Below are 26110 nucleotides of genomic sequence, written 5' to 3'. Positions count from 1 at the left end.
TGATGGTTAGTTGGTCCCAAAAAACGTGTCCCTAAACATCAGCCTCCTAGCTTTCCGCAGTGAAGCCTGGGCCACCCGCTGGGCACCTGCTTTGAGTAGGTCACAGACACTCTTAGCTCTCACCTAGTCACTAGCAGCCAATTCCTTGACTGCTCTGCACTCCTGGGACATCTGACCCAGAGGATCGCTGGGAAGTTCATGTTACCCTGACAGTCAAAGCTGCCAGGGATCTTGACAAAGATTCCAGCAGCCAGACCTGGTAGCCTTGTGACATTAGGTACTCGACTTTACTCTTCTGAATTACCACATTCCTATTGGGTAGCTCAAAGCCGGTTTGGAGGAGGAGGGGCTCTGGCTGGTTAATTTCCTTCCTTCCTCCTGGAAGGCAGAGCAGGGAGGCTCCTAATCCCTCTGTGTAACCAGAGATCTGTGTAAACAGAGATCCCTTGCCTGCAGCTATAGTGGGAGAAAGTTTCCCACATATTGATAGTGGCTGCTGGGATTCCATTATCTATCCTGTTTGAGGGTCTAGCAGTCATACAGGGTGGTAGAATTCTAGCATACCATTGCATTCATACCCTAAACAGGGCCTGGCTGACCCCAGTGGACTGAAGCAGCCCCTGGCTGATTGTTCTTGTACTTAATGTTAGTCTGCTGTTCATTAGTTCGTGCATTTTTATTGAGCTGGTTTTATTTGAGGTATTGTGTTGGGGACCAGTGGCCAGTGGAGAATGAAATAGATGCCGCTGGTGCCTGTCCTTAGAGAGCACCCAGTTTAGGGGTCCTGGGAGAAATGCATTGATACAAAGAAAGTGCAAAAGGGAGTCTTATCAGGAGTATACCATCAGAGGACCCTGGCTTAGGTGGGTGGTGACAGCTTCTCTAGGGAGGGAACACTTGGAGTTAAAAACGTAAAGGAAACATAAAATACTTCACTCGTAGTTTTTATGTTACCATGTATTGAAAGGTAACATCTTTGAAATGGGCAAAATCAAAACACCACTAAAACTAATTTTACTTGTTGTTTTTTTTTAACTTAACTATTAGGAAACATTCAATTACCTATGTGATATACGGGGGTGTTTTCACTGGACAGCACTGATCCAGACTTTAGCTAAAGAGTTTAGATTTCCTCTGCTTGCAGAGGGGAACTTTTGAAAGGCACAGCATGATCAGAGTGGGGTTGTAGAAGACTCCTGCCCACCCCTACCTACCATGCCCCCGTGCCCCATCTGTGGAGGAGTGGCTTATGGGGAAGAGATTGGGAGGCAGGAGGTGGTTTTGCTCTTGAATATCAAAGGAGACAGAGAGGGTGGATTCAAGATACATTTAAAGTCTGAAGAGTTAGCATAAGTCTGTAATCCCAGCCCTTGGGAGGCTGAAGCAGGAAGATCTTAACTTTAAAGCCAGTCAGATGGTAACATTTTATCTAAAACGAAACAAACAAACAAAAATACATTCTTGTGTGTAGAGTCTGGCAAGTGTACTGCGGTCTGAATGAGGTAGGAGTTGGGAAGGAAGAATAGTCAGGTATGACTTTGGCAGTGGGAGGGTTAGGGTGGGGGTGGGGGATGGGCTCATTACTCTGATGGCAGATGTAGGAGGGAAGGGTCATCATTTTGGTTGGGTGCTTTTCTTTTTTTTTTTTTAAAGATTTATTTATTTATTGTATGTAAGTACACTGTAGCTGTCTTCAGACACTCCAGAAGAGGGCGCCAGATCTCGTTACGGATGGTTGTGAGCCACCATGTGGTTGCTGGGATTTGAACTCTGGACCTTCAGAAGAGCAGTCGGGTGCTCTTACCCACTGAGCCATCTCGCCAGCCCCGGTTGGGTGCTTTTCTTTTGGGAAGGTGGTGGCTGACCTCTAAGAATGGAAACTTCTGTTTGGGGTGCGCCATATTGGAGACATGGAGATGGTGAACTTTCTCATTAGACAGGCAGATGGCATTATGAACCTGAAGCTGTGGAGAAGGGTGTCATCTGAAAATGTCCACACTGAATTGAAATTAAAGCAGCCACAAGAGTAGGTGGATACTGTCACCAAGGGAAAAACCTCAGATGGGAGGTCCTGGGACCCAGTACACTAGCATACTGCATCCTGGTATCAGCGAAGGAAGCTGAGTTTGTGGACAGAAATGACTTAGGATCTAGAGAGGGAATTCAAAGTAAGACGCACCTCCCCTTTTTAAGAAAAAAAATTAATAGGAAGAGATGAATTCATTTTTTTTTTCTATTCTGTAGCTCTGACTGTCCTGGAACTTGGTGTGTAGCTCAGGCTGGCCTCAAACTCACAGAGATTTGCCTGTCTCTGCCTCTGGTTTAAGAGGTATGAACTACCATGCCTGGCTCAAGATTCAGTCTTAATAAGCTTTTTGATAAAATAAAGTACACTATTTTAATTGATTTTTCCCTCAATAAACATCTCTTATTTGGTTAAAGCAGACACACCTCCAGGGGTCGCCACACCCTTGGACCTGTGTCTGTATCTCAGTGAGTATTCAGTGGCCCTAGCTATTCAAGCCGATCCTCCCAGATGGCCCAGATGTGTCTGTGCATGCTGCAGCCAAGGACAATCCAGAGGACGACCCAATATAAAACCATAAACTTACTTAAAAACACGATGACTGTTTGCTTGGATAACTAGATTGTTTAATTGGGCATCGTAGATGACAACAGTGTCATGATTATTGTGGGAAGGTCAGACGTGCCTGTGTTGGTGCTCAGGATTTGGAAGGAAGAGTGACAGCTGCCTTCCCAAGGACTCAAAGGTCAGACCCTTGAGAACAGTTGTCTACTCTAGAAGGCGGGTCTATATCTGCTCAGATGGAACTCTTTTTCTGAGAGGCCTTGACATTAATTAAATCTCTTAGCACTTTTATTCTGCCTTTGGATTACTTAAGAGGAAACTGAAGCAAAGCTACTCTTGTAGGAGGGTGTGGGGAGAAGGGAAGGATGGGGGCAGAGCGAATGGGACAGGGAGGGAGGACAGACAGATACCAGCCAACCAGAGCCTCTGCTTTCATCAAAGGTGCTGTGTTTGGGCTTTGATAGCCTGACCAGTCCCCAATGCCAGACCTTGTGTGCCTGCCAAGAGACATATTGGCCTTGGTACGGTACGTCTGTCATTCTTTTCTCTCTTTTTCTCTTTCTCTCTTTTGTTTTGTTTTTGTTCTTACTCTATTCAGTCGGGAGACCTCCAGTTTAAAATTTCAGCAGTGACCTTTAGCTTAATGCTCTCCCTGGGGTTCTGCTAGGCACAAGCTAGCCCCAGCTTGGTGGTTTATACACTAGTACCTATTTAGTATCAGCCTTGGATTCCGGTGTCAATTCACTGTAGTAGAGGGCACAGGAAACACAGCTGGCTGTTGGAACTAGGTTTTTTTTTTTTTTTTTTTTTTCTTACTCAGGCCTTGCTACACTTTTTGATGAGCTAGAAACCGACTTAAGTAGAAGTTGGCTCGTTGAGAGAAAAAAGCAGTTTTAGAACTCCCCAGGCCTCTCATCCTTCCAAGGAGAGGGACATGTGCCCACATCCCCAGTCTCTCCAGACTGTAGAAAGAAAGATGCTCAAGGTTGAAAGTGATGGTAGGCATGGTCCCGTGGATGCAGGCTCAGTACAGGAAACTGTTTAGAGAAACTAAAATAAAAGCCCTCTGGCCCAGAGAGAGGGAGGAGAGGCACGTGATCTTCCAGGTGTCTCTTCCATCTAAGAATCTGTATAAAAAGGTCACTTCCAGTCAGCATTTACTGGTTTAAAGGAATGAATTATTCATGCTTTTCTGGTCAGTATGCATAGTACACATGTGTATGCGCATACACATACACACACACTGGCAGCAAGAAGCCCATATTTAGTCTGCTTGCATGGTTTTTTCCTAGTCTAGGTTTCCTTTCTCTCTCTCTCTCTCTCTCTCTCTCTCTCTCTCTCTCTCTCTCACACACACACACACACACACACACACAGAGGGGGGGTGGGTGGGGGAGAGGGAGAGAGAGTGTGTTAGAGTTGAACCAGACAACCAGAGTCCCTTCCTGTTTTCATTCATAGCCTATTGAACCACCACCATCAGATGCCAGGCATTGGCCAGGGACTGGAGGTCCATAGAGAGGCCAAGTCTTTGTCTCAAGGAGTTCACAGGTCATAGAGCAAGCAACGCTGCTCTTGAGCCCTCTGACTTTCCCATGCTGTTCTCTCCATCCTCTTTGCTTGCTGACCTAGCTTCCTACCGACCAGAAGCCCTTTGTGTCACTCAATTAATCCTTCCGACCTCTGACCCTAACATCTGTCCAGGTATCCCACAAACACACCCCAGCATGGTGTGGAGATAGTATCTAATAGATAGCCTTTTCTTACGGGCCTGCCTCTTCTGTGCTACCACTTGTGCTGTGGCATCCCAACCTTGGACCAGGATGCCCGGAAAGGTCAGGCCATGCGACCAAGGACCGTAGCAGAGGTGTCACCGGTTGGAAAGAAATGGAGTGCAGAGCTAGCAGGCTGTGAAAAAGGCCAGGGGCAACAAAGGAGCTTTCAGAGGTGACATTTGGAACCATCAGAGCCCGGAGAGGGAGGCAAGGGAGAAACCAAATAGTTGGCTTCTGTTCTGCTCACTTGCAAGCGTGGGTTCAGGAAATAACTGCTCTGATTGGAAAGGGAGCGGGTGGGAAATGTAAAGGTAGAATTGCTGGTCTGGAATCCATGAGGCCAGAATAATAAAAGGTCCCAGGGATCACGGAGACAGAATAGGAGCTGAAGCCACCACACAAGCACTGTTACTGCAGGGAATATTAGGATGACAAAAAAATTGCAGGAAAAAACCAATGGATAGTTTTTACTATTATTATTATTATTGTCTTATAAAGAAGGGAAAGAGTTAAAATTACTCTACAAACTGTGCTGAGGTTTTCATAAGATGGGGGGAAGAGGAGACACATTCCAGGTGTGACCTGGGCAGCAGGGAGAGGACCAGTTACTGAGAGGGGAAAAGGAGGGAGAGGCCCTAGCTTTGTTGGGAGATTTTCCTTGGGGGAGATGGTGGTGGCTAGACTGTAAGAACGAAGACTTCATGTTTGGGGTGTGACAAGTTGGAGAGGCACATATGTCTCAGGGAACTTCCTTTTAATAAAGTCAGCAGGATTGTTTTATGCTTGCTGGGATGAAAGTGTCTGGGTATACTGAGAAGGCCTGCAGTCATATGCCAGCCATCGGTGCCATCCTTACAGGGAGAGACTCAGGCTCCAAGATCGTATGTGAGACCTTTGTACTCAGCCCCATTTCCATCAATTTACAAAAAGGCATTTAGGCAATAGCATTGGACTAGCAGTCACCTGGGTGCCTGATGCAAATTTTGGAGGCCTGAGAAGGATGTCCGATGACAGATATGAGACAAAAAGAAAAGCATGATCATATTCTGAAACAGCACACCAAATTTAATTAGCAAAAACTTTTTAGGGAAAGACAAAGACTTACACTGGAAGTCCAAAAACATTAACTACAAAGGAAAACTATGGGGTTCAGATTAACTGCTTGCCCTGAAAAATATCCTAGGAGTTGGGTCACTGTGGCCTCAGAATGAATCACTGGCATGTTATGGTTGTCAAAGAACATTACTGTGATTTTAGGGGCAAATTGAAGCTCGGATATTCAGACCAAGGGAGGTTGTCACACAGGGCTGCCCAGATCACATATGGTGGATGGCTTTAACTCTGACCTTAAAGATGCAAGGTGATTCCCTCACCTGGAGCGTCAGGCCGTTCTGCTGTAAAGACCTGCTGATTTAATCTTTAAGTAGACCTTACATCCTTTGGTATTGGTTACAAGGTAATTCTGGTGCCATGTGTTAACACAATGAGAATATTAAAATGTCCTCACTTGAATCCTGTCAACAGCTGGTGTTACACACAGTAGTACCATGAGTAAGCACGGTGAGACAGAGAAGAACAAGTCTCTTCTCATTTGTTTTTTGCAAACTGTTGTGACAAAGATATCTCTGTGTATCAGTCCTTGTGCCAACAGCTGCATCCATTTTGAAGTTTGCAACGGCCAATTCAGATAATATCTCCTGGTACCATCATTATTTCTCAGTATAATAATCTCACTATCAGAAGAATAAAATAGAAAAAAAAAAAAAAACAACCTTGTTAGTCTGGGCACAGCTAATATTTCCTCCAAGTTGCCATTACCTCCCTCCCAGGTCAGGGCTAGATTTGTTCTTTTGTTAAGAGAGTTGCTACAAAGTCCCAAGTTGGCCTTGACCTCATGATCATCTGTTCCCAGCCTTCCAAATGCTTGGATCACACGTGCACATCACCATAGGCAGCACCTGCCCTCTATGAAACACCTGTTTCTCCTTATTTTCTCAGTCAACAGATGGAAATTATCCCATAGTAAACTCTGTCTTTTGGGTTATCACCCCAGTTAATGTCCTCCTCATCCTCCCTGGCATTTTAAACATGCCCAGAGATACTGGAGCTGAGTAGGAGCAGCCTGTCAACATCACCTCAGGAGCATCTGGCCTGTGGTGTGGGGAGGAGGCAAGTCTCTGGACTTGGGATGGATATTCTACTGCTGAGGGAGCTGTCTGAAGCCGTCACACCCCAGTCCCAGGCCCATGGCTCAGTGATCTTAAAGGTAATTCTCCTAAGTCCATGGACACTTTTATTTGATGCTCTCTTTCCCTTGGTGAACCCACTGCATGTGGTGAAAGAGAAGGTTTGGGGTATAGGCCATCTGCACAGTGCAGGACACACACATACACACTCCTGCAAACAAACCAACATTTATTGAGCAGCCTTGCCCTAGAGATGCAACGGTGTGGAGAGTATGGAGCCTGTGCTCAGTGTGTTCTCAGTCCAGTAAGAGAGACAGGGCACAGAGAATACATTAAATTATTCTTAAGCTTCAAGATGTGGGGCTGGTAGGATGGCTCAATGGTTAATAGCTCTCGCCGCTCTTCTAGAGGACACAGGTTTGATTCCCAGCACCCACATGGTGTCATTTGTGACTCCTGTTCCAGGGGATCTGATGCCCACTTATGACCTCTGTGGGCACCAAGCTTGCTCGTGGTGCACATACATACACGAAGCAAACACTCATACACATAAAATAAATACATTTAGAAGATTAAAAACGTCATACTTCATAAGGAAAGTGAACTGGGAGGTTGCTGATTCTTTGAGTCGTAGTTGTGTCAGAGCAAAGGAAAAAAAACCAGTCATAAAAGTTGGGGACATCTACTCTGTTATGCTTGCAGACAGGAGCCTCATATAACTGTCATCAGAGGCTTCACCCAGCAGCTGATGGAAACAGATGCAGAGACCCACGGCCAAACATTAGGTGGAGCTTGGGGAATCCTACGGAAGAGGGGGAAGAAGGATTGTAGGAGCCAGAGGGGTCAAGGACACCACAAGAAAAACAACAGAATCAACTAACCTGGGCCCATTGGGGCTCCCAGAGACTGAACCATCAACCAGGGACCGTGCATGGAGCTGACCTAAACTCTACACATATGTTACAGTTGTCCCTACAGTTGCTTGGTCTTCATGTAGGATTCCTAGTAGGGGGAGCAGGATTGTCTCTGACTCTGTTGCCTGCCTTTGGGACCCTTTCCTCCTCTGAGCTTCCTCTTCTAAGCCTCAATAGGAGAGGATGCACCTAGTCCTACTGCAGCCTGATATGCCCAGGCCGGTTGACATCCATGGGAGCCTCCCCTTTTCTGAAGAGAAAGGGGAGAGGAGTAGATGGGGGTGGGCAAGAACTGGAAGGAAAGGAGAGAGAGGAAGCTGTGGTCAGGAGGTAAAGTAAATTAAAAGAAAGGAAGAAGATAGAGAAGTAGGTTCAGAGAATTTGGATTTATTGGCGTTGTGAAGAGATAAGGCCGGCAGGATGGACAGGAACTGGGGGTCTCAGATAGCATCTAGTGCAATAGAAAAGAACAGGATGGACTTTTGTATAGATGAATCTCGTCTAATTGCGTGCTATAATGAAGAATGCTGTATAGTTCCATGCAATGTACAATTCTATGATAGTGGAAGGAAGACTAGTAGGTTTACAGTCTGTTGCTGTCTCATCCTTTCTCCCACCCCCTTTTTCCCAGGCAAGATTCTGAGAGGTCAGTGGAGCGTCTTGGTGGAGAACAAGAGATTCTACTAATCTGAGGTGCAGAAGCCAGCAGGTAGCCAGTGGAAAACAGGCTTCGTTCTTAGTTGTTGGGTCTTTTCCTTGATTTTTGTGACATACCCCAGTTGCAGGGGTTGGTTCAGAAAGTACCTGGTGGACCTCAGGTTTGAAGGATTGCTCCTTTTGGGGCTCGTGAGTTTAGGTAAAATAGACTCAGCCTACTGGCGACACTTAAGTCTTCTTGTATTACAATCTAACCCAGTGTTCTAGGAATGTGTTAATTTTTGTGATCAATAAACCACCCACCAAGCAAGGACTCTATCTTGGGTTTATAAACCTTCTGGTTCCTGCCCTCAGGAAGTTCTAATTCTAAGATTTCATGTAGGGCTTTAATGTAGACCCTTGCCCTACTTCCAATATCTTTGTAGACTTCCTTTGGGTTCTGTGCAGACAGTAATACAGCACCTTTCTCGTAGTTGTCACAAAGTATTTGACTGATACCTTAAAGAGGGAAAGGCTTTTGTTGTCTCATGGCTTCAGATGGGGTTGGTCCACCAGGGTGGGGGAAGCATGACCCAGCACTCAGAACATGAGAGTCTGTGGCTCTTCTCTTTTCACACCATGATGGATCAGGAGCCAAGGAGGTATGACCTTCAATGGCTTGCCTCTCGATACTTAGGTCTGCCAGCCAGGTCCCACCACCTCAAGGTTCCACAGCCTCTCAGGATTCAAATCATGAGCCCGTGGGGGACATTTTCCATTCATGTCCTAACATCTTTTGTGAATTGTGACGTTTGAGTTGCCCTTTGCCAGGTCTTGTACCTTTATTTCTTTTGCTTATTGAATACCCACGAGACAGCGGCATACAGAAGCAGTAACTGGGGGTGTCGTTTCCTCGTTTCTGACTGGTTGCTGGGATGAATGACTGACGCTTCCCATACTTTATAAGTAAGGCTGATGCTTTCCCGTGGAGACCTCCATCAGATATTTCTAGTTCAAACATGTTACCTCAGGCAAAGATGATTTTTAAAAGTATATTGCCAATCAACTGGATGCCCCAAATTATTCAACACATGAATGTGGAAAGTTATATCAATAGATCCTCTCTTATTAAATTGGCAATACCCCTGAAGCAAATCTAACTTGATTGTATTTTTTCATTCACATATGGCTTTGGTCTATCTTTTTTTTTTTTTTTTTTTTTTGGTTTTTTGAGACAGGGTTTCTCTGTGTAGTCCTGGCTGTCCTGGAACTCACTTTGTAGACCAGGCTGGCCTCGAACTCAGAAATCTGCCTGCCTCTGCCTCCCAAGTGCTGGGATTAAAGGTGTGCACCACCACCGCCTGGCTGGTCTATCAATTTTTTGCTTAGATTTTTTTTTTTTCTGTACAATGTGTGAAATTTAACTTTTTTTTTTCCTTTTAATGACTTTGCTTTTGTTATCAAATTCATAGCATCTTCTTTGACATGTCCCTTGGGGAGTTTTTATAGTTTTCTAAGAAGAAATCATTCAGTTTGGCAGAACTGGGTATGTAGTATAAGCTGTCGAGCCTAGAGACATCTTGCTGGGGGCATTGAGCCTCTAATTCTGGGTTTTAGATGGTTGTAGGAGTGGGGTGTTCCCTTCCTTCTTGGAGTCTGTTTTGCCCCCTGCACATTTGTTTGGCGTTCCTCAGCGTCTACACTGTGTTTATATTATACTCCATTTCATTCCTGCTGTGTCCCCTGCCGCCCCCACTCCCACTCTCTCTGTCAGGGGTCTGTCCCAGCATCTCTGGGAGGTGCCAGGCTTGCTTGCTGTCACTTCATAGGATCATTGTTTACTGTTTAGTTTCTGCTCAATCTTTATCTCCTTTGTTCTATTTTATATTTATCCTGTTGCATTGACTTAAACCAAACCACTAACTAATTCCCAGTCTGTCATTCCAAAAACAGGCACTTAAGGGCACATACTTCTTTCTAAACACCATGATAACTGGGTCCTTCTTGTACCGTATCCCGTATTCTGAAATATGCCTTGTGAGTTCAACTTTGTTGCAGTGTCTGTGTTTTATAGTATAGTGTATTTATACCTGCCTCTTATTCTTATTCTTGTTCTTATTCTTGTTCTTATTCTTATTCTAGAATTCTCTATTATTCATGACCTGAAAAATGTGGATTTTTGTTATTGCTTTATTTTGCATTTTTTAAAGAAATATTCAATGCCTGAGCATGTGGCATGGGGCTTGAGAGGAAAAGGCAGGCAGACCTGAGAGTTGCAGCTCAGCCAGAGCTGCACAGTGAGATCCTGGCTCAAAAAACACAAAGGAAGGAAGGAAGGACATGATGAGTTCCACCCCGTTCATGTAGGAGGCTACCTGTAAACACCTTTAGATTACATCACGGAACAGCGGCAAGCAATGCCTGTGCTTGTCCTGAGCCTTCGAACACCAACACTGGTCACTTTCCTCTTGACATTTATATCATTATTGACCCATATTTTAGGAGTTTTATTTGTAAAAACTATGTGAAAATAATGCATGCTGCAAACAAGTTCACCACTCTTAGTATAATATTACATTTGTTTTAACTAACACAGTAAAAACTTAAGAACTGTATATGTTAATTGGATCATGTGATTTTATATATATACACACACACACATACATACATTGTATAATGATTGAATCAGGTTGAACACTCTGGGCTGGGAAGATGGCTCTGGGGCTGACATGCTTGCTCTGCAAGCTCTCCGATCCAAGTTTGAATCCTTAGCATCTGTGTAAGAAAAGCCAGGTATGGCAGTAGTCCATGGAACTGCAGCATTGGGAAGGCAAACACAGGTGGATTATGGGAGCTCAAGTGCCAGCCAGCCAGGTGAAAATGGAGAGTTTAAGGTCAGTGAGAGTCGGTGCTAGGGGAATAAGGTGTATTACAATAAAGGCACCAATAACTTCCACAGGTATACACACCTGCACACACCTGCACATACCTGCACACATCTGCACACACCTACACACACACATGCTGTCTTAGGGTTTTGCTGCTGCGAACAGATACCATGACCAAGGCAACTCTTGTAAAGAACAACATTTAACTGGGGCTGGCTTACAGGTTCAGGGGTTCAGTCCATTATGATAAAGGCGGGAACATGGCAGTATGCACAGGAGGAGCTGAGACTTCTACATCTTCATCTGAAGGCTGCTAGCAGAATACTGGTTTCCAGGCAGCTAGGATGAGGGTCTTAAAGCCCATGCCCACAGTAACACTCCTATTCTAACAAGGTCACACCTCCAACAGGGCCATACCTTCTAATAGTGCCACTCCCTGGGCCAAGAATATGTAAACCATCACACATGCATACACATGCATACACCACACACACAAACCACATGTTGTTATCTCTGCATTCCCTTACAGTGGGGGTCTAAGGATTTCGAGTCTAACCCTTTGAGCTTTCTGACATACAGAGCAGTTAGTTATCTGCACTTCCCTCACTGGATCTTGCTGCTGTTCTCATTGGTGATTTAGTATTTATTCCTCACCCTGTCCGCAGCCTCTGCTCCAGCCTGCTCGCCCAGCCTCTTCGAGCATTGCTCTGCTCTCTGCTCTCCACACACAGTGCCCCTTGTTGATTCTATGTGAGGTCAGATGTAGTAAATGTCTCTCTGTAGCTGATTTAATTCTTAGCCGTGGCTAAGTACGTCAGTAAGTGCCTCCGCGTTGTTATGCAGCCATTTTCCAGGATGCTCTTCACCTTACAGTATGGATGCTCTACACCTTACAGTATGGATGCTTTTCACCTTACAGTTTGGATGCTCTGTACTCTTAACTCTCCCTTCTCTCTTCCCCGTCAGAATAGACAACATGGTTCTACTCGCTGTCTCTCTGAATTTGCCTACCCTTGGTACCTCGTGTAAGTACAATCAGACGGGACTTGACCTCCTGTTACTGGCTTATTCCTCACAGCATCATGTGCTCAAGGTTTAGCCATGCTGTGGCCTATGTCAGAAATGCCTTCTTAAAGGCTAAATGAGATTCCATTGGACGTGTGTGCCAATCTTTGCTGGCCTTGCCACTCATTGGTACATAGGGGAATGTCTACATTTTGGGCTTTGTAAGTGATGCTCCTATGAAGATGGATACACAAGTATGCAAGCTCGTGCTTTTGCGTCAGCAACAGGATCCCTCACTTAGGCCTGTTCTCAAGCCTCCTCTGGCTCATGACTATATTTTAAAGTAAACCAAATTGGGACCTTCATTCTGTCCTCAAAAATCCCTTCCCAGGAGCACCCAGGTTTGTGCTTGATTGACACCTGCTGGGAGGGGCGGGTGTCTTTAGGGGTGAGATTGCTGAGCTTTCTGGCATTGTTACAAACAGGTTCTTAGGCCATGGGTAAGATGCAGGGTCCCAGGATGCTGAGTCGGGAAGGGTCTCTGCTACTGTGTGGTGAGAACGTTACAGAGCCAGGGGTTGGGGGGGGTGCAGAGGTGGGGGGGGTGGACAAGGGAGGTCACTGCTGGAGCCCAACAAGATGAGGAGGTGCCAGTGGCCAAGATGGAAGGCATGCTAACTCTTAAACAGCTTGCAGTTCCCCAGACATACTGTGTCCTCTCGTGCCCGTGACTCTGTACACACATGTCCTCTCGCCTGGAACATTTCTCATTGCCCTGTGACTTCTTCACCAAACTGCTCAGGCCTCAGATATAGCCTGTGTGCTGTTGCCAGGCTCTGCAGGGCTTCCCCTGCCCCCACACTCTCACCTACTGAAGCTGAGCCTGGCCTCTCACTCTGTCCTCTCCGTTTGCCAGAGACCTCCCTGAAATTGAGAATTTTGTGAGCGTTCCTTTGTGTGTGGCACACGGTAGGAAGATGCTCCAGGACGTGTGTGGGGTCAGTTCAGTGAAGTGTGGGAGATGCTCTGAGCGCGAGACAGGCATGGCGTTCCTTTTGGGGACTGGCCATGTGCAGGGAGTAAGGACGCAGCCACATGGATATATACAGTGAACGGCTGAGCACTGCGTGACACGCACAGAGTGGGGGGCCAGCTCTGCAGATTTTGGGTACATGTGGAGTTATCTCATTCTGGAATGGTCTGACTACCCACGTTCTTCTCTCTCTCATATACAATTATTATCCTAATAGAGGTGATTCATTTTGTTGTTGCATCTCAAAAGATACCTGTTTGGTGACACTGTTAGCCACTAATTATACATTATTATTATTATTTTCAAAAGCTCAATCTTTAAGACATTTTGTAAGTGGGCAGATCTCGGTGAGTTCAAGGTGAAACTGGTCTACATAGCAAGTTCCAGGCCAGCCAAGGCTACATCATGAGACCCTCGCTCAAAACACACATTCTGTGACTTAGAACAGACAGAGAGCTTCTCTATCTGTATTCTAGCCCCTCACGAAAAGAGAGGAAGCCTCTTTCAGTGAAATACTCCTGAAGAGGTGTAACTCAGAATATCGAACGCTCAGATCGATTTTGAGGGGAAGGAAATGATCAATCTGCTTTGAATGAGAAAGTAAATTGTAAGTGTATCATTTCCGTGACCCAGACATTCCTGAAGCTGAAACTTTAAAAGTGAGATGCTTCTTAAATGACTTAGCAGAGTGGGCAGTGGTGTTATCTGCGATTTAATCAACTTAAAAATAAAATAACACCAGGGTCTGGTTTCACCCTGCTGCCTTCCCTGCTGACCTTCTTGGTGTGCCAGCCTGCCCACCCACCAGGAGGGACCGCAGTGCCTGCCAGACTCTGTTTGTAATTAGAGATGCCACCGAGCTGGGATTCATGATTAGCACAAGCCAAAAATATTGTTTTTACCCCTGCCCCCTTCGTTTATATTGCTAGGACCCTCTGTTTGTTTTCTAGTGATCTCTCTTGGAGAATACAAATCTGTGATCCGAGACTTCTTGCTACAGTCTTATGTGAATACTCGAGAGATTCTATTTCAAGTTAGAGGCAGGTCTCTAAGGCCAACTGCCATGCTGTCTGGCCCATTGGGGAGGGCATTTGTGCAGGAGAATATTCGTTCTTTTCTGGTGAGCGGAGTTCAAGTGGCTGGCCGAGAAAAGCATAGACACAGCCTTCTGTGTGTAAATAAGTATCTTTAAAAGTTGTTTTCATTTGCTTTGGGGTGTGTTCTCATGGGGGCGAGGGTTTGAGCCCAGTGTCACGTACATATTGCCACTGAGCTATAGTCCCAGCCCTAACCAGCTTGGTTTTCTGTCTCTGTCCTTAACCTTCTATCCCATATATGCCCAGCTAGGAGACTGGTTAGGGAGTCTTGGTGCTTGACTGCTTGGTGCTTGAGCTACTGGGCTCACCTCCCGGTACAGAATGTAAGGCCTTGCTGGGTTCATTTGAGGACATGGCCAAGGGGGACTTTGGTTGTATTCTCTCTTTGCTTTCAAGACCTTTCCGAGGAGGAAAGCAGGGGAATCCAACTGACTGCCAGATCCCACGCCCTCTAGAAGATCCTCCAAGCAACGAGCCGGGCTTTCCTTTCCATTTTACTCCCAGTGTCTTCCAGTCCTTCCACGACAAGAAGCGTGAGCTGGCGTGACCTGTGCTGCTGTCCTCCAAGTGCCAACTCAGAGCCAGGTCAACAAGGGCTTGGGAGATTTACACTGATTTCCTAAAAGCCAAGCCTCGACTTTTGTAGGAGAATCAGGAAGGCAAGCCAGGGTGTCACACAATTCTGATGCGCATGCCTCCCTTGGCCTCCACTGTCTCCAGTCAGTGGCACAACTGACTTCTTGAAGCCACTGTTTTTGGAGTAGGGGTTATATGTAGGCACTCTGCTAGATGCTATTTGATAGTATTATCAGTTAGAGTTTCAAACAAAGCCCCCCCACCTCCTTCTGCTCCTCCTCCTTCTGCTCCTCTTCCCCCTCCTCCTATCTGGTGCTCTCTAATATCTGTAAGTTGTGGAAGGCTTGCTTCACAACTTCACAGGAGTATGCTTAAATATTACAGCTTCTTCCTGCCTGCCTGCCTGCCTGCCTTCCTGCCTGCCTGCCTGCCTGCCTGCCTGCCTTCCTGCCTTCCTGCCTTCCTGCCTTCCTGCCTTCCTGCCTTCCTGCCTTCCTGCCTTCCTGCCTTCCTGCCTTCCTGCCTTCCTGCCTTCCTGCCTTCCTGCCTTCCTGCCTTCCTGCCTTCCTGCCTTCCTGCCTTCTGACATGGTTTCATTACTGCTCCATGTCGATGAAGTTAGCCTCAAATTCTCAGATCTGCTTGCCTCTGCCTCCCGGAATGCTGAAGTCAGGGTGTGAATCATCACGCCTGAATCCCTTGAAATATTTTAGCACAAGATAAATGCTTTGTTTTATAAAGAAGACAGTCCCCAGCCTTTTGCCCTTGATTTTCTGCCTGGAAGAGAACTGCCCCACCCTCAGCTCTGACAAATGACCACCGCCCTTCCCTCTTGTGTCTCAGGAAGGTGTCTCTCCCCCACCCCACACCCATTTTAAAATGGTCTTGATGATTGAAAAGCCCTTCCTTAAGGGAGACTGACCGCTTCCTACGGGTCCATCCCTCCCCCTTATTTAAATAGGATATTTGCTCTTCCTTGTGTGGAGAACTTGAACTGTGAGGGACACTAGCTTGCCCACCCTCTCTTCAAGCCCCTTCTTGACAGGCTAAATATCTCATTGGTCAGGCCTTCTGCTTTCCTCGGGGCTGGCTTTGCTGGCTGGCCTCAATAGGCCAGCATTCCAGTTATCACTGTCGTATCACCTCCAGAGTATTAGTGAAGATTCCAGACCTGTTCTGACAAGCAGCCCCTACCTCCCTTCTGTCCCGTGTTTAACCTAACAACATAGCCTAGGATCCCTCCTGATCCTTAATAACCAGTCTCATCTCTCTATCTCATGATCAAAATATGATCGTCTGAACTTGCTGGTGACAAAGTTTCCATCTTTTCTACCACCTATTTATGTGAGTATGGTTTTTAAAATTAGAAGTTAAAATTGTCTCCATTCATTTTATTTGGTTATGTTTTTATCCTTCACTTAAACTATTGGTGGGGAAGACAGGGAACCTAGTTAATGCAATCTGGCCATTGCTCACACTCTATATGACTTCATGAGTCAGGCGCTGTCTAAAATACTTTGATAAATTAACTTTACCCTTATTTGCTCTTCACGACTCTTACGATCTAGGGGCTATTATTATTTCCACATTACAGATGACAAAACTGAGACGTGGATTTGTTCACATGGCAAACTGGGCCCAGGTTCTCACAGTTCACAGCGTGTGTGCGCATGAAACCCTTAGCATGCTGTCTGTCCCATGAACTAGCCCTGCTGGGTTTCCTTCATGTCCCATTGACCGCTGTGCTGGCACGCTACCGTGTCGGTGTGACTAGCGTGGTGCCTGGGCTGGAGCACTTCATCTGGTTCTAGGTGATCAGGGCTTGCTTTGGTTTTAACAGGATGCTGTTGGTTAAGTTTGAAGTACTGGTTTTCCTGTGAGCTGTTTTGTCATAGTGATATTATGCTGTCTCAGTTCCCTTGATAAAATCCACATAGAACTTAACAATTGCATTCTCAGACCAGCTCAGCTAGTTAGCGTATCACACAGGGAAATACAGCTCTGGGCTGTGATTGAAGCTCTTTCCTTTAAATGGAACTTACCGTTACCCAGAACCATCCCTTCCCATCGTATCTGGCTATAAAATTCCTTTCTTTCCTCACTTGGCGCTGAAACATTCTTTTCTCCCACCATGTGTGTTGCTAGTCACAGCATCCCAAATCTCCAATCCTCCTGGGAAAAGGGGTGCTTAACCAGTTTTTCTTCTACCAGGTGCTGTGCCCCTGTGGCTCCGGAGCTAGCACCAGCTGCCGTGTCCTCAAAGAAATGTGGTCACCCAGGTGCCGAGTGGCCTGTGCTTTTTCCTTCAGCCCAGACTCAGTCAAAATGCCTCTTTAATACAGCAGGGGGAATGTTGAGTGGCCATCGAGAATACCATACAGCAGTGGTGTGGGCTGAGCGACCCGAGGCCAGGCTCATCTAGGGCCTCTTCCTGTGGGAAGGACTCAAGTGAGAAGGTTCTCAGCTGAACCATGCCTGGGGAGAGCAAGTCTTGGCCAGAGTAACAACTGACTGACTCAGGAAGGGGTTCCTTAAGTAACGTGGGGTTTTTAAATCTGCCTCCAGGACACCAACTGGAGCACCAGAGAGACTGTGATGAATTAGGAGTTTTCCTGGTGTGAAGGGAATCAAAGGAAGCATTCACAGATGCTGTCAGAGAGGAGAGGAAAGCAAACCTCCAACCGGTCCAGCCTGCTCAGGGGAAACGGCTCAGCTCTCGGTTTCCTTTTCTGTACCTCCTCCAGTGGAAGCCTTACTTGTTGAAGAGTAGCCGTTGGGATTCTGTACATTAAGGCTCCTGGAAGAGCATCCCTCTTCAGTCTCCACTGCAGGTCTTACACTTGTCAAGAGCAGCTTCGAGGAACACATCTAGTCCTACGGTAGCGCCTCATCCCTGTTCTAACTCTTGTTAAGTAGACCTGAACTCTGAACCTCCGAAGCCTTCACTGTATTGCAGACGTTTGCAGGGAATGACCCTCTGGCTGGCTCTTGTGTGATCTCTACTGAATCTAAACTGTTCGGGCCCTGCTATAGAATGTTCGAATGACTTAACGCTAGTTTTCACATCTAAAATAGTTCACAGACATGAAAATATTTCAGGGCCTTGGGAAGATCATTTTAAAAGTCAATTTCCAAAAACTAATACACAGGATCCTTGCTATGCTGCTGGCCTGTGACATGTGAGTGTCTGGGGAGATGCTACAAGTAACTGTACCTCAAATTTCCAGTGCCAATCTAGTCAGTAAATCATGACTAGGAGTAACAAAGGAAGTCGCTTTGGGAGATGGACGTCCTTCCATTTGGAAGTGTTTTGTAGAGCAACACTCACTGCATTAGAACTTGGGGGTGGCAGAACCCATCTGTAATTGGGATGTGCAGGACTGGAACTATTGACCATACACAGCTATTGAGCACATTGTCCATTTTACTTAACTTTAATAGGAAATAGTGCATCGAACAGCGAGGGGGTAGCAGGAAGTCACTGGGCTGTGGGGTAGTTCTCTGGTAGAGCACTTACTTGCTTAGCAAACACAAGGCCCCAAACTCAGTCCCCAGCACCATAAAAAACAGAAGTGGTGGAGAGGGAGAGGAGAAGGAGAGGGGAAATAATTTACATTACATAGATGACTTTAAGGGGCTGGGGACATGGCTCAGTAGTTAAGAGCATTTGCTGCCCTTCTAGAAGACAACTCAATTCCCAGCACCACATGGGCATCTCACAACTCTCCGCAGCCTCGTGCCAGTGGATCCGCGCCGCCTTCTAACCTCCACAGATACTGCATGCACATGGTGCACACACAAACGCACAGGCAAACATTCATAGACAACATAAAAAAATTAATCTTGCATAGGTGAATTTTATCTCCTAGAGAACAAGTACATGGTGATAGCAAGTAGAGGTTGTATTTTTAAAGATGTTTGTTGCTTTTATTGCCTGATTTAAAATGCCAGCTTGTTAATTCAGAATGAGAAATTCAGAAGACCTTTCATGTAGGAACTTCCTGCTCAGAGATGTTCTAAGCCCATGAAGCTGGACCTGGCTCTATCCAGGGTTTGCTGATGGCTTGGGTCCTGGTCATCTGTACTCTCTTCCATGATGTTTGTCTTTAACAGGTCAGAGAGGCATGGGCAGGCTCCACTGGGTGGTGAAGATGGTGTGTGATGTGTGTGAATGTGTGTGTGTATGTATATGTGTGTATATGTGTGTGAATGCATGCCACATATGTGCGGTGTCTTTGGGAGCCAGAAAAGGTTCTGTAAATCTCCTGAAGCTAAAGTCACAGGTGGTTGTGAGCTGCCCCATGTGGGTTCTGGAAACCCGGGGCAAGCAGCAAGGCCATTGCCCAGCCTCTAGGCCTCCGCTTGTATTTACTGTATCAAATCACCTTCTCATATTTACTGAAACAAGACAGGAAGCAGGTGGCACAGCCCCTTCCAATAGAGTCTGAGGTTTAGCTTGAGGCCCGGCTGTGAGTGAAGGGAGTTTTCACTGTACATTTCTAGAAAGGGATGCTGCTGCTTCCAACGGTAAGGGCATCACCAAAGAGGGGTAGGAAGGGCAGAGATGCCAGACACAATTCTAAGCAAAATTATGAAATGGACTGGGGCCTAAAACATTTCATCACCACAGCACAGTTTGAAAAAAGCTGGAATCACAAATCATGACCTGATGGGCTTGGTTTTTGACAGATATTTTCCTGAAAGTGAACGACGATGACCAAGGAAAACATTTGATACCGCCAATGATGTGGGGAGGGAGAAAACAAAAAACCAAAAAGGAAAATCCATCTTTCAAGTGAAAACGAAAAGGTTTGAAAACTTTCACCATGAGCTTGATACTCATACCCTGGTACTTAAGTTCTCCAGTGAGATCAGTGGTCATGTTAACAAACATATATAGTGTGCGTGTGTGTGTGTGTGTGTGTGTGCGCGCGCATGCATGTGTGACAAGTGTGTGTGTGCATGTGTATGTATGTGTGTGTGTGTGCTCGTGTGCATGTGTATGTGCACCACAGTGAACATACACAGGTCAGAGGAAAGATTTGGAGAGTCATTTCTTTCCTTCCACCTTTTTTATATGTTCCTAGCATTGAACCCAGGTCTTTAGGCCTTTGCTGCAAGCTCCTTTACCCTTTAAGCCATCTCACTGGTCCATCTCACTGGTCCTGTAATGGATGTTTCCCTTCTCTTCTCTCTCTTTCTCTCTGTCTGTCTCTTGTCTCTGTCTCTCTCTTTCAACATTGTCTCTTTCTAGAGATCTGGCTGTCCTAGATGGACTTTCTCAATTTGAAATATATTTTTTTAAAGTTTCTCAGGTTTAGTTTCTAATATCGATAATTAATAGATATGACAGAGACAAGTACCAAGGTCCAAAAGTTTGAAAGCCATCAATTTCGACAATACACACCAGTATGTTGTTTGTTTGTTTCTTTGTCTAATGCATGCTTTAGGGTGTGTGTGTGTGTGAAATAAAATTTAAAATGTACATAAAATAGAAGTGGAGAGAATTTCACTCAGCACTGCAGTGGTTCTGACTCCCAGGGTTGAGACACTGGGCTTGGAAGCGCCAAATGAATGAAACCAAAGTTTTAAGATCTTAAATGGGGGATCGCAAGCCAAATGTTGCTGACAGTTTTGGTCTCTGCTGGGTATTTTCATGGAACTAAGGCTTGATGACATGGGCACACTCCAGAGCATGACACTTTCCTGAGTGGGCCTAGCTCTGACCTTACAGAGACCTGCAGGAGGATATACTGATGTCACAGCGGGTAGAGTCGAGACGCCTGCAAGAGAGCACCCCCTACCCCACCACCCTACCCCTCTGGACATAGGCAGAATGTGTTCCTCTGCTGCAGGCTTTGAGAGGTTTGAGGTCGTACCCTTTTCAATGGGAGCATACTGTATCACTGTAAGCTTAGGCCCCGCTTGGACTCTTTGAACCCCTACAAATGTCTCATGTCTGATCCTATTTGCCTGCCTTTGCAGCACCTAGAATGCCAGTCTTCATCTGCTCCCAACAACTCTAAGTGCTGCCCTCTGTGCCCGTGTGCTCCGAGCAGCCCTAAGTCGGGGACAGTCATCACAGCAGTGTGAGGATCGCTTATGAGTAGGAGCCATCTTCACAACAGGGTCATCATGTCCTTGATCTGTGGGATGGAACACTTTGTATCCCACACAGTGGCCGAGCTAAAGTTACTCATGGCCTAGGCCTTGGGATGAGCTCACCCTCCTCAGACGGCAGCTGTCAGTGGGTTTCCTATCTGTCCGTCTCTGTGTTGGAACCCTGCCTACTCTTCAGAGACTGGCCTTGCTGGCTCCAGAGCCTTTCTGTTCTCTGTAAGTGATCTATCTGTCGGACCATGTTGCTCTTTTGAAGTTTAAGTCTGTGACACAGGTGTCCTTTTCACACTGTGTCATGCTCAGACTGTATGAGCTTAGAACCACTAGGTCTGATGTCTCCCCTTCCTTTTGCTCTTTCCCTCTGTAGTAAGTCACCCTCCACAATGCCTCCCCTACTGTCTACTCCTGAGCATCTGGGCAACCCTTGGAGGATGTTGGTAGACACAGAGTGTGCAATAGATGGAGAGATATACTAGGGCACTAAAAGATGTTCACCTGAGCCCCTCAGGTTTACACATGTGGGAGGGAGAAGCATTAGCGATAAGAAGAAAAAGATGTGCTCGAGAAGCAGCTGTGCACGAGGACTTGGGGCGCTGCCAGGGATTCTGTTTTCTTAGTGTCAAAGTGGGCCACAGCACAGCCTGCTGCGGTTGTCTGAGTGTTAGTGCTGGAGAGAGCTGCATGTGTTGAGCATTCCACGTTGCTCCTCTCTCATCTTGCTCCTTCAGAGTCCTGCTTTCAAACTTGAGGCTAGTTTTTTAAAATGTTTGTGCACACTTAGATTCACTACATATAAAATACTGTAACCTCCCGAGGCCTGAGTTTTGGCTGGAAAGTGTGACACGTCTGGACCGAGCTCCTGATAGCGCTCTCTCATCATGAGAAGAATCTGGCTTCGTTCTGGCCCCCTTACCTGTCTTTGGGTATACTGTCTGGGAATTTGGGGGTGGGGGACAGCTCAGAAGTTGAATGAACAGAGGGAAACAATGTGACTGCATTTCACTCTGTGTCAGAGTTCATTGTCCCTAACCGACTCGTGTTTATCCCTCTTTTCTCTCTTCAGGGATCCATATCTTCTGGACCCAACTCTGGAATATGTGAAGGTAAGAAAACATGGTGGAGCACGGAGTTATGAGTCTGGGTAACTGACTTCCCAGACACTGCCTGCAGGCTGCCTCGTGGAGAGAACTGGCTGCAGCACCTGAAATGGCAGGTAGAAATTTGGCTTGCATGGGCCCTTGGTAAGCATGGTAAAGGTCTCGAATGATCCTGTTAAAGTCTATGGTCTTTGCCCCGTGCGGACCAAATGTGTTTTAAAGTTTGGAGTCATGGGTTTGTTTTTGTTTTTGTTTGGTAAGTTCTGGCTTACGCACTGCAATACCTCCAAAGAGGTCTGGAGTCTGCACCATATAATCAGACTCATTACCGTGGCGCTGACATCGAATATTCACACCGGGTAAACAGATAACAGAGGGCTTTATGCATCCAAGTCACATTTTGGTTTTGCTGCTAACTGAGGTCATTCTTTTCTGTTGCTGGGTGAATTCTTTTTTTTTTTTTGATCTCTCAGTTTTCAGATTTGGGGGGACGGGGTGGGGATTTGGGCAGGAATTTCAAGTAGGAATGGTGGGCAGAGCTTCATCTTGGGTAGAAGGATGAAGGCGCTGGGCCTTTCAGAAGCTGTCCTTTCCTTTCTCGTGGCCCCCTTCCCCTCAGTAGCTAACTTGGGGCCAAACAGAAACCCTGCTGCTCGGTGGGGCTCACGGTCAGTGCTGTTCAGCTGCCCTGCCCTTCTAAACTGTCTGTCCTTTATTTCTTCCTTCTGTCCTCTTCCCACTTTGGGGTGTGGATATTGGCTTTATTGTATTTTACTTTTCAGCTATAATTAAATAAGGTCCCTCCCACCAGAAGAGAGGCATGGCCTGCCACACTTGGCTTTGTGACAATGGCTCTTGCTGTGTTTTAGGAGGAATCATGGCACCGAGTTAGGGTCGGTTGTATGATCGCTTCTTGAGGACACATGGCCTACCTTCCATATTCAAAGCATATATGCCTGCTGCTTCTATGGTTCCAGCATCCCCCCTCTCCCCTTTAGACCAGAGGGTAGATGGGAGAGGAGAAATTTCTAGTCAATAGCCTGGTCCTATGGAACATTGTAACGGAGTGTGTGTTGATGAAGGTGCGAATATTACTCCCCCTTTCCTATTCCTGAATAATGTCTGAACTATTGGAACTGTGGCAAGCGAGTGAGCCTAATCCAGCAGGGCCACCATACCACATCTGGTCAGAGGTTTATAAACTGTGTGTCTGCCCCACTCCTGTATGCAGCATATCTATTTTCATACACGTTGTGCACTGCTAAGCATTCATGATACGCATACAGGCTGTGGTCTGATTGGACTGTAGCAAGAAATAACAGCGTGCTAGGATGATGCAATTCCTTCCTTAAACATTACTCAATTCCATGGTGCAGAGGTTGGTTATCTCCTACCAGAGCCTCAGTCCCTCTGTTCACCAAGTATAACCCTGATCCTTGCTCCAGTGACACATCTCCCCCATTTTGTAAAATGCTAAACCCCTTAGACAAGAATCCCATGATGAATGTTGCTAAAGATGGGCCGTTTTAGGATGGTCTGTTTTAGTACAGTAGCCCTCGTGTCTCTGTGATTTTACCTAAAGATACTAAATGAAAAGTTTCAGAAATAAGCAGTTTGCCACTTCTTAAGTTATATGTGGTTCTGTGGAGCATCTTGAAATCTTGCTGTGTGCTGCTCATCTTTTGGTGTATCCGCACTGTATACGCTGCCGTTCCATTAGTCACACAGTAGCAGATGATTGTCACAGTACTGCAGTGCTGGTGTTAAGTAATTGTCACAGTACTGCAGTGCTTGTGTTAAATGGTCCTTACTTTCTTGATGGGTTCCAGAGCATAGAAGAGTGATATGAAGACAGCACTGGGTGTTACACAAGAAAAGCTGGATTGGCTCTGTTTCCATGGTAACCCTGCAGGGCACCTAGGATAAAGCCTAGTATGGTATCTATAGACTATGTTGTTATCTGTGATTTCAGTCATCCACTGAGCGTCTTGGAATATATCCCTGAGGATAAGGGAAGGACTATTTTATTATCTTGAGTTATTGCAACTCGTTCACCAATGCCAAACACTGTGCGTTGAGCTGTTTAGCTTAAGAGGCTGTATAGTGGATTTCAGCATCTTCTGTTTATCCTTGCTTCCCCTGCCTTCTCCTGGCAAGATGGATGGAACTGCCCTTTGGAGTCTTGAAGAGTCTTTTTCCAATAGAATTTTGTTTTGTTTAGGGGGAGGGAGGCCTGGTGTTCAGGAATGTATGGTGAGCTTTCTCCCTTCCCTGATCTGAATCCTGTCAAGCTTTAAACTGTGATCGCAGCCTTGATTGCTGAACAAAGCTTTTCTTTTCTTTTTTGTCCCTGCCGTGTGTGTGTGTGTGTGTGTGTGTGTGTGTGTGTGTGTCCTGAGGAGACCAGAAGAGAACATCAGATCTCCTGGAGCTGTGGGTACAGATGTATTGATCCACACCCAGTCCTCTGGAAGAGCAACAAGTGCTCCTAACCACTGAGCATCTCTCCAGTGCTCAGCTTTTATCATTTTCTTACTTTCCCTTGGTCTAAAGAGACCAAAGAAGAAGGTTGAGCCATTATAGAATACGTCATGGTCTCAATGGCCCAGAAAGCCCCAACATAACATTGAGGGAGGGTCTCTCTGAGCACAAGGTCCCAAGGATGCCACCTGTCAATCTTCCTGAGTCAGCTCTGCCCATCACAGCACCTCTCTGATAGGACTGTCCCTCAGAGCCAGGCCAACAGTGTCAAAAAGACCTGACTCACGGAACTGCCCCTGTGATTGGATAGTGGCTGAAGAGAGGTGGAGGCAGAGGAGAGAGAAGCATGGACAAAGGGAGGCGTGGTCTGGCTCCAGCTTTGAGCTGCTCCCTCTCTACAATCTCTGGGAGCATTCAGTGTCTTTGGGGCATCTAGAAAAAAGAAATTCTACATTAAGCATGTTGTGCCTTGAAGGGCCCTTCTGATGGGTCCCCCATTGGCCTAGAGAGCAAGAGGCAAGGAGGCCAGAGTCCTTGTTGAGGGGCTTAATCAGTGGCCAAGCCTCATCTGAACAGAAGCATCCACCTTGTGGCAAGGCAGAGCATCTCCCTGTCTTCCCTCTGAAGCTGCCCTCTGCCTCCCCAGCCTGAGTCTGACCCCATAGCTGGTGGCTGGTCTGCAGTGTCAAGACAGACAGGGCTAAAGGGAGAGAGGATCTAAACTTCTGCTCTGCCCAGTTCTGTGTCCTGCTCACACCTGAGGGTTTGTATCTATGGCACATTAACATGGCACAAAAGAGGACAGGATCACAGATGCCTTGGGATGCCTAAGTTCTTTGCATATGAAATGGAAGGAAATCCACCTGGCTGAGAAGCCTCGGGGTGGTTGGTGGGGTTGCAGCTGGGCCTCCCACCTATACTCTAGAGGCTGCATTTGATAAGTGGATGGGTCAGGAAAATAAATGGATGATCTGAAGTATCCTCCTACCCCTGGGGGCGGAGTTGGCGGCTCCTTCCTCACCGATTTTGGGTTTGCTCTGCCCTTGGAGAGTGTTTTTTTTTTTTTTTTTCTCTTTTCTACTCTCCTTGCTTCATGAATATTCCCCCTCACATTTTCCCCTCCTGTAATAGCTCAGAAGGCTGTCATCTTGACAGTTGGACCCATAGCTGTCTTATATAATCACAGAGCCTTTTCTGTAGTCAAATATAGCCACGTCTCACTACACCTCACTGAGATCGGAATGTACACATCTTAGCGGCCCCACCTTTCCTGCTGCCTACCGTGTGGTCGCTGACTCGGTGAGGGCTGAACAGCTCTGGAATTTTCCTCTCCATATCTGGCATACCTGATGCTAGATAAAAACCAACCTTTAAAAAAAAAAATAGAAGTAAATAGCTCTGAGAGGTAGTAAGTAGCCCTGGGCTTGGCTGTAGAGTTTCGTGCCCACCTCTTTCCTGCCTGGTCTTGTCATATGCATAGCCCTGTCAAGACATAGTCACTCTGTGTCCGGTCTCTTGACATGTGAGATGGTTGCTTAGAATGTTTGATCAAGTTTGCTAATGATGCTAAAGCCATTAGTAATAGTTGAGTGTGATGTCCTTCCAACGGGAACTGGGTGATATGTAACGTCGGTCTCCCCCGGTCTCCCCCACAGAGGGGAGTTTGGTCCACACTTGGGTTTTAATTAATAGTGTAACCCTGAACTTATACT

At 46.4% G+C, this 26110-nt stretch overlaps 1 protein-coding gene across 1 annotated transcript in view; it reads left to right on the top strand.

Moving 5' to 3' along the window:
• Positions 1-26110, top strand: part of Bcar3 (BCAR3 adaptor protein, NSP family member) — a 111196-nt gene that overhangs the window by 13254 nt on the left and 71832 nt on the right. Inside the window, exon 3 of the mRNA XM_021157545.3 lies at positions 21884-21923. Within this exon, the coding sequence (XP_021013204.1) occupies positions 21884-21923 (40 nt within the window). The remainder of the gene's footprint in view (positions 1-21883; positions 21924-26110) is intronic.

This window comes from Mus caroli, unplaced genomic scaffold, assembly GCF_978045245.1.
Source record: "Mus caroli unplaced genomic scaffold, Mus_caroli_1 scaffold_3, whole genome shotgun sequence".
Taxonomy (NCBI): domain Eukaryota; kingdom Metazoa; phylum Chordata; class Mammalia; order Rodentia; family Muridae; genus Mus; species Mus caroli.
This window is presented reverse-complemented; position numbering and strand designations above follow the sequence as displayed.